The 9,615-nt window shown below is 32.8% G+C and overlaps 1 protein-coding gene across 1 annotated transcript; it reads left to right on the top strand.

Annotated features, from left to right (window-relative positions):
- The first annotated feature begins 7,539 nt into the window (after positions 1-7,539).
- Positions 7,540-9,327, top strand: LOC111895150 (outer envelope pore protein 16-2, chloroplastic). The gene is made up of 7 exons (XM_023891246.3): positions 7,540-7,972; positions 8,073-8,124; positions 8,338-8,397; positions 8,497-8,528; positions 8,636-8,669; positions 8,759-8,826; positions 8,975-9,327. The coding sequence occupies exons 1-7, from the start codon at positions 7,844-7,846 to the stop codon at positions 9,116-9,118; spliced, it is 519 nt and encodes a 172-aa protein (XP_023747014.1). The 5' UTR covers positions 7,540-7,843; the 3' UTR covers positions 9,119-9,327.
- The last annotated feature ends 288 nt before the right edge of the window (positions 9,328-9,615 follow it).

Below are 9,615 nucleotides of genomic sequence, written 5' to 3'. Positions count from 1 at the left end.
TGAACGGCGGAAACGTTTTGGGGCGGAGGACGTCATGTACAGTATCACAACAATGAATAGTAGTAAACAAGCAACAAAATCTTCCATTGCATTAATAATATAATTTTAATACAAGTGTTCTGATATGTCTAATAGACACTAAAGTATAAATCAAAATGAAAGATGAGTCTTGAACGAGCTCCATCTTCTCTAAACCTTGCATCGGTACCTGTCTACTGTTGACCTGAGGATACAAGTTATTTTGAAAGAGAGTATCAGCTTTAAAGTTGGTGAGATCATAAGTATTTTAGTGTCTTAATTTGTATGTAAGTATTTGTATGTATGTGAAATGTAAGTATTTGTGTGTATATGAATTGTAAGTATGAAAAAGTTTTGAACATCCTAGAAAACCATATGTTTCCTACTAAAAGTATCCTTCTACCAAGGCATCTAGTATCTGTGTATGTGTCTCTTGTAAGAGTGTGTATTTTCCCAAATCTAACTATCATTAACCAAAAATATAGTATTTACATTAACGTGCATCGTGTGAATGTTCACGAAGTGAATGTAATGGGGAAATAATAATGTACTGTAGTTTTATAATAAGTGACTACTGCTATACTAACTACCTTAAACCAAATAAATTTAAAGTAACATGTGATCAGCCTGTATCCTGCTACCGACTCAATAGTAAAACGACGATGTAAGACGCCGTAAGAAATGACATTTGGCACCCGTAGACTTGCAAGTCCCACTGTAGCGAGCAGCAAGGTGTAGGATAGTCAATCCAGTATAGATCTATACGCAAACTCATACGCTCCCCAATTAAGGAGATTCTGGACACAAAAACGGTCATGGCAGGTAGTGCCATGACCCATTTAATGGCTCACATAACTGATTGTAATGTATATGTAATGTATGTGCTAGCTGTATTGTGTGTTCTTCCTCTGTCTAGCATGTATGTTTGTTTCTCATCACTATGTATTATGTTTGTTTCTCATCACTATGTTATATGTTTGTTTCTCTTCACTATGTATTATGTTTGTTTCTCATCACTATATATTATGTTTGTTTCTCATCACTATGTATTATGACTCATGTATGAACTGACTCTTTGTATGATTCATTGTTCTAGTATTAGTATTAGTAAAACCCTAAACTACGCCTATTGTAGTTTACTAGTAATATAACTTGTACGTATGAACATGGAAGTATAACCTTGCTACCCAAGGGTATTGAATTGACTGGGAGAACCTTTATGACTATATATGTACACATGATATATAACTAGTAGTTAAACGACCTTCGTACGGATACCCGATATCCTACCAGACCACATCCCAACGGGGAAAAGGAAATAAGGCGGGTTAGCCTTCCCAAGCCCTTCAAACATTACTTATATAACTATACATATCTAGGCATCCAATTGAAAATATAAAAGTATAAAAGAAGTTTTGTAAAACCTTTGAAGAGTTTAAGAACTAAAAAATGTGACTTGATGTCAGTTTGTAAAACAGTTTGAAAATAGTTTATTTGATCAGAACAGTTTAAAGTATAATGAATCCTTTGTTTTGGAAACACAACTATAACCGAGTTTTGAAAAGAACCATTAAGTATGTAAGACAGTATGATAAAGAGTTGTAAACTAGTAAAAATGTTTTGGAAAGTCATTTGAAGTAATCTGTTTGGTAAAACCGCTAAAAGTGTAGTAAATCTATTTGCATGCTAGTTATTAATCACATGTGATTGATTTAATAACTAGCATGTTTCAACTTGTATCCCCCCATAAAGCATTTAAAAGCATTTAAAAACATTTAAAAAGGTTAATTAAGGGGTATGAACTCACATGTACCAAGTGGTTGGGATGAACGGGCTGAAATAGGATGCTAGGTGTCAAGTGAAGACTTGTACACACTCTATGATCCTAGATAACATATAATATCACATATGTGTACCCAATTAGTCTCTAAACAACTAATAAACAAAGGTAAGACATCCTAGGGCATGATAAACACTTTGTATAAGTGTTAAAAGTGCTAAGAAGTGCATCTAAGTGTTGTAGGGAAAGGCTATTGGGTTTTAGGGTTCAAGGGAACCCCTAATATGAGTTTACTCCCCATAGACCATATCCCATTGAGTTTACGTTCGTAAACTCTTGAGTTTACGGTCGTAAGCTCATAACCTTTTGACCATTTGTTGGTTTGAAGTCTTCTAAGCCATTCCAAGCATTCCTACTTCATGTTTTAGGCCCTAGGAAATGTTTTGTGGCATCAATACACTCCTAAATGGAGTTTACAGTCCATGGACCATTTCTCCATGAGTTTACTACCGTAAACTCTTATGGACTAAGGTATTTTGATGTTTTCAAGTCCCAAGCATAACAAGGAATAAATCTAGGCTGGTTTCCTAAGCTTGTGAAGGGACTAGGGCCATTTTTACACCTCTTTGGGGTGTTTACGGTTTTGGGAGATCCCCAAACCGTAAACACATATAAATGAGGGATTTTGGTGGTTTTCATGTGCTAAACACATCAAGGAAGGATTCTAAGTTAATACCTAAGGCTTAGGATAAGATAAAGCACACTTTGGCACCCTAAATAGGGTTTACGGTCCAAGGTGTTCTTGGACCATAAACACCTTTGATCTTGGTGTTCTTGGACTATTTCTAGATGTGTAGAGGTGTAACAAAGCTTGTAAGACTCTAGGATAGAAGCACTTACAAGTTAGAAGCTTGAAAAGGTCCAAAAGGCCAAGAACACAAGTGTGTGTTCTTGGTGTAAATTGAAGATTAACCCTTTTGGAAGGATTTCACAGTTAGAAGTGTGTTAAAACACTAGATTAAGTCATAACAACTTAAGAAAGCTAGAAACACTTACTAGATTTGAAGATTTTGAAGAAAAACCGGGATGCTACTTGAGAGAGTTTGGGAGTTTACTCTTGAGATTTCAAGAAAGAAATGAGGCACTTTAGGGAGTAAGCTCATGCTTAAGGCATGAGTTTACGGTTTTGGAGAAATTTTTGGCCCAAACATAAAAGTTTGGCCGTGAATTTCTTAACTAAGTGATACTTGCGGTCTTGAAATTTCAAGACCCAAGACGGCATTTCCTTTCACCCGTTCGTTTAAAGATTACTTATTAAAATAATCAAACGAACTTTAAATTTTCTAAAAACAAATAAAAGTGAACTTGACTTATAATTTGAAATGATTGACTCTAGGGTTTTACCGAATGAAGATTTCGGGTTGTCACAACCACACACCCTCCACAAACGACATATAAATGATGATGTGCGTTTTCATGGATTAGCATACTTTTCATATTTTTCCTAAAGTAACTAAGAGTGCAATTTTAAAAAATGGTTTAGGTACTTTATATCATTATACTTATTAATGAGATTACATCTTATCAAATCCGTCCAGCTAACGACCCTCCACCATAAAAAAGAGGGGTGGATAGGTGTGGATACCCAATGACAGTCATTTTAATGGTTGCTTTCTTAAACTCCCCTTATAGTATGACTTTGTGAATGAGGTGTAATAGCTATTTGAATGACTTGTTTTATACATATACTATATTAATCTTTTAATTATATATATTATAAGGTGTATTTTAAAACTTTTCTAAAATACTAGGTTTAAATTAAAATTTTGAAATTAATATAAAAAATTAATTTAACTTAAAAATAAACCAATTTTGATTTAATATTTATGTTTTTATTAAACAATTAATTAAACTAATTAAATCATTATGGATTAAATATTTACAATTAACCAGTTAATAAAATAATTCAAATTTAATCCTAATCTTAAGCCCTTACTTTTCGAAAATAGGCTAGGGTTTATCAGATTTTAATTGTTCAAATTTGAAGGCTTTTAAAATAACAAATAAGGAAACAAGGTAAACCCTAAAAGGGACTCCTTATTTTTTGAAAATGGGCAAAGGAGGCTAGGGTTTCTAAAACCCTTGCAAAAATCAAAAAATGAGAGTGGAGGTTAGTGTTTCAAGACCCTAGTGGATTTCAAAAATTGCCTCCTTGAAGTTTAGTTTCTATAAACCATACTTTGATCTATTCAACTTTGTGCCAGATCAATGAGAATAATGGCTATAATACCACTGATGGGTTTTATAGGTTACAAAAATCTTATTTTGGCTGAAAAACTTAAACACTAAGTTTACATGCAACCTAAAGGATCTATGTTATCATTATGATTTGCAAACAACTATTGAGTATCAATAACCCTAGAAGTATGTTGCTATTTTGAAATTAAGAAACACTTATTAGAAAATACATACCTTAAGATTATTATAGCAAATAAACTAATATTCCTTCTTTGTTGGTCTTCAGAAAGCAAGCATCAGAAGTCTTGTGCCTCTAATGGCTCATACCCAAACCTTAGCAATTGGAAGCTAAAGAGGAGAGAGGAGGAGAAGGAAGAATTTCAAATTCTAGACCGTTAGGGGTTTATATAGGTGCTAGCAAGCTTGTAGATAACGCAGGTTCCATTTAGATAACACTTATCCCATTGCTTCCTCCCTAAGACATTTTAAGTTTTCCTAGAGCCCAAGAATACCTCTAGAAACCTCTCTAGAAACTGTCCCCCTCATAGGAGGTTCTAGAATAGATCAATGTTCAACTTCTGAACATTTTTAACTTTAGTTCTTCTACTTTTAATTAAACAAATTAATCCCAAAATTAATTCCAATTAATTTATGATTAATTCTTAATTAAACAATACTATTTCTAATTAATATATTATTCTCATTCTATATTAATAAATCATTTACTTTTATTTCTAATTAGTGTATTAATCATATAATAAATTAAATAAATCAATCTCTCTCTCTCTCTCTCTCCCTCTCTCTCTCTCTTTCTCTCTCCCTTTTTTTTAAAAAAAAAACATAAAAGTTAATTACTACGTTTGAAGGCAACCCAAAATAACGTTGCTAATAATTCAGTATTATACTAATTTAGCTATTGTCTTAGACTAGGGGTACGCATTTGGACCTGTAGATCGGATCAGACCAGTGAACCGGACCGGACTAGACCGGACCATTTTTTGGATCCCTAGGCCGGTTTACGGTTCTAGGATTTGAGTGAAACTGGTCCGGTCCGGCCGGTTCCGGGTACAGATCGGTTTTGGACCGACTTATTTTTAAAAAAAATGTATTCTATGAAAATTTTTTAGCAACCATATCTTATTCGTTTTTAGTCGGATTGACATGCGGTTTTTTTTCCAATGTGTAATTTAGAGTTTGTAGATGATTTTAGACTAGAATTTTATTGTTTTGGTGTTATATTCAATGTGTTACAATCCTTAAAAAATAAGATATGAAAGCTAAAATATTTCAGCTTTTCATAAAGAAATTTAAAGTTTTGTATTTTGTGAAATTTCTTTAAATAATCATATCTCATTCGTTTTTAGTTGGATTTACATGCGGTTTTTCTCTAACGTGTAATTTAGAGTTTGCAGATGATTTTAGACTATAATTTTATTGTTTTTGATGTTATCTTCTATGGGTTGCAATCCTTCAAAGATGAGATATCAAAGCTGGAATATTTTCAGCAAAAAATTTAAAGTTTTGTATTTTTATGGAATTCTTTAAACAATCATATCTCATTCGTTTTAATTCGGAATAACATGCGATTTTTTTTCTAACGTGTAATTTAGAGTTTGCAGATGATTTTAGACTATAATTTTGTTGTTTTTGCTTTTATATTCGATAAGTTACAATTCTACAAATATGAGATATCAAAGCTGAAATATTTCAGCTTTTCAGCAAGAAATTTAAAGTTTTGTATTCTATAAAATTCTTTAAATACTCATATCTCTTTCGTTTAAGTCGGTTTGACACGCGGTTTTTTCTAACAAGTAATTTAAAGTTTGTAGATGGTTTTAAACTATAATTTTCTTGTTTTGGGTTTTATATTCGATGAGTTATAATCCTTCAAAGATAAAATATTTCAGCTTTTCAGCAAGAAATTTAAACTTCTGTATTCTGTGAAATTATTTAAACAAACATATCTCATTCGTTTTAAGCCGGATTGACATGTGGTTTTTTTCCAATATGTAATTTAGAGTTTGTAGATGAGCTTAGAATATAATTTTGTTGTTTTTGGTGTTATATTCAATGAGTTACAATCCTTCAAACAAATGATATAAAGTATAAACAATCAAAGTTTGACGGTCCAAAGGGCACAAGAAATGGAAACATATTCATTTTTACGAGTTATACCTTAACGAACCCAAAACAGTATTTTTTTGATGAGTTGTTAAGTATCAAACTCAACAACATATTCGTTTTAATAAGTTGTATCATAACCAAAAACATGTTTTAACAAGTTGTATCATATGCATGTAAAGTTGTATCAGTCCAAACGGGTCCAAAAACTGGAAAACCCGAACATGGACCTGGACCCGGTATGTTTCTTTCGGTCTGGTCCATGATCCATAATATTCTTCGAAACCGGTTCGATCCGATTCAAATGCTCACCCCTATCTTAGACACTTAATCCAACACCCACTAAAATATATATGATGTTAGTTGTCTTTGTAACACTTAATCCAACACCCATCAAACCTTAACGTTCCTAACATGTTATTATTTGGTGTTTGGGTTGAGAATAAATTTACTAAAATGAAATTTTTTGGAATTGGAGCTAGATGTGAGGATGTGGTGATCTTTGCATAGTTAGTGGATTGTAAACCAGACAATCTGCCTTTTCTTTATTTGGGTCTTCTGATAGGTCAAAATATGTCCAAAATTATAGGGTGCGAACCGATCAAGGAAAGGTTTGTCAAGAAGCTCTCAAAGTGGAAGATGTCAAAATTATCTATATTTGTTTATTAGATGTGAGGTCGTAGTAAGAGCATGAGATGTAAATGGCTTTGCATACAAAATGTTCAGTTTGATTCTATTCTTTAATTGTTCGATTATTTGCATACAAGATGAGATTATTTAATCTGTAGGTAAATTTTCTTTTCTTTAGTTTAGTAATAGAAATAGAAAGTACTCTATCAAATGGAATTGCTACTTGCAATATCCGGTAAACAATTTGTTGATCTTTTGCTCTAGTTCTTGCTAGATTGTTGTTTATAAAATTTGGTTGGTTGCTACAAAAAAGAAAAATCTAGGAGCATTTACAATCCCGAATTCAATAAGAGAGCTAAATATGATGAAAAATCTTGTTATCAGATGGAAACTTTATTATTATAAAATTCTACATTTACATTTAATAGATTTGAAATTTACATTTAATAGATTTGAAGTTAAATGACTATTAACTCTTGAATGAAAAAAAAAATTATAACTAAAATTTATATAAATACTATAAATTAACTTTTATAATGTTTTATTGGACTTTATAGAATTAAATACATTATAAAAGATATATATTGAAATATTAAAAAATTATAAAAACATCCAATTAAACTCTATAAAATTTAATATGGATATTTAAAATCTATTTTACTAATACATTTTATTAGTTTTAAATTTATTTATTAAATTAGCTAAAAAACTTTGCAGAATAAAATCCAAAAACCTACAAGAGTTTTATCTATTTTCGGTATCAATAAAGTTTGGATCAGTTCCAGTTTATACCATCCATCAGATAGTCCAATCAAGTAGCAACACTCTCAAACACGTGTAGGCAGGATCCGGTTAACCGCCAACACCATCGGCTTCTCGTCCCTCAGCGATGACACGTCTGAAATAACAACGACACACGTGTCATCTCACACCTCTTTCTTCTCCTTACTCCTTCCACTTCTCGCCATTTTCATTGAAATTTGTAAGCTCTGCAACTACGTACCACTCTCTCTCTCTCTCTCTCTCTCTCTCTCTTTCTCTCACTGTGCATCGACAATGGGCCACAACTTGGAGACTCGATCGTTGATGGATGAAATTAGAAGCTTCGATAGGAATGGAGGTTTCTTCGATTTAGGTCACCCCCTTCTCAATCGTATGGCCGACAGCTTCATCAAGGCCGCCGGTGTACGCCCCTCTCTCTCTCTCTCTCTCTCTCTCTCTCTCTCTCTCACACACACACACTGATCTTCAGGTTGAGATTAATTAATCGAACTGTTGCGTACAGATTGGAGCAGTCCAGGCAGTGTCGCGGGAGGGATATTTCACCCTTACCGAAGGTAATCCTAAACTCTTATTGCACTTATGAATTAATTGCCATTAGTGCCAGATTCTCAAGTTATTGATCTGTTCTCAGTCATACAAGATGCTAATATATATGGATCCTTACTAAATCGAACTTTGAAAGCAGACATGAATTCATCTCTCTGTTACATCGAAATTTGAGGATAAATACATGGTTCTTGATTTAGAGTTTATATAATCTTTCGCAGATGGAGATTCGACTGCCTTCCCTGCTACCCAGAGGAAACATCGCTTGTCGGAACTCAAAGGTACGTACGAACAACTCAAATCTTGCTACAACTATGGAGCATGCATGTCATAAGACGAGGATCATAATGTTTTACTGATAATTTCACCTTCATTTCCAGGAGAAACCAACAAGAAATCTGTTGAAGCGTTGGTATGTTCGTTGCTACAAATTACTATAGATATATTACTATCCATGTGTTGTTAATTCTAGCATAGTAATTAACTTCTTGATTTTTTTATGTATTTGGATGTTTTCAGGTTAAAGGCACAGGGAAAGAGTCTCTCCAATGGGGTAAACTCATTGATCATCATCCCCATCAGTGTCATGAGAACTATATATAGAACTACGCGTATGCTAACAATTGAAGTTTAACACCTCAGGTCTTGCTGCTGGGATGTATTCAGGTGTTACATATGGATTAAAAGAAGCTCGAGGAGTTCATGATTGGGTAATTATGATTAAAAAGAACTTCCATATATATATATATATATATATATATATATATATATATATATATATATATATATATATATGAGCATGTTTTGATATAGTCTTGATGGGTAGTTTTGGTAAGAGCTTGTTTGTTTTTGATGCAGAAAAACAGTGCGATGGCAGGAGCGATCACTGGTGCAGCTTTATCATTAACGTTTGATGATTCTTCTCATGAACAGATTGTGCATGCTGCCATCACAGGTGCGGCTATATCCACGGCTGCTAATCTTTTGACTGGGATATTCTAGAATTCTAGGGTTTTTCATTTGAATATTTTCTTTGTTTAGTATGGATCTCCCAGTGTTGCTTTTTATTTAGTTATATCTTGTTTGAATGAAGATATGGAGTTTAATTCTACGTAATATGGTTAAGTTTAGATCTTTAATGCTATTATGTGTGTATATATAATGCTATGATTCATTAAAAGTAAAGGTTACAAGTTGGATTTCCCATGCTATCAAGTTTTGTTAATTCCCATCTTTCATTGGTCTTGCTTGAGCTGATATCTGTCCAAGAAATGTTTATTTGCGAAGTAAAATGTTTTTGTTTGTGATCCGTTTTGATGAAAAATGTCGACTAGAACTTTATATGGTTCTAATAGACCCATCATATGATCATAAGCCTTTCGTATTGTAATCGAGTTAACCCTCTATATATTTTTGGATCTTTATAGTCTCAACTCTCACGTTGATGATAATAACATCCCAAACCGGTTTATTATTTGCGAAGTGTCTTGCAATTGATC

Source organism: Lactuca sativa, chromosome 6 (genome assembly GCF_002870075.4).
Source record: "Lactuca sativa cultivar Salinas chromosome 6, Lsat_Salinas_v11, whole genome shotgun sequence".
Taxonomy (NCBI): Eukaryota; Viridiplantae; Streptophyta; class Magnoliopsida; order Asterales; family Asteraceae; genus Lactuca; species Lactuca sativa.
This window is presented reverse-complemented; position numbering and strand designations above follow the sequence as displayed.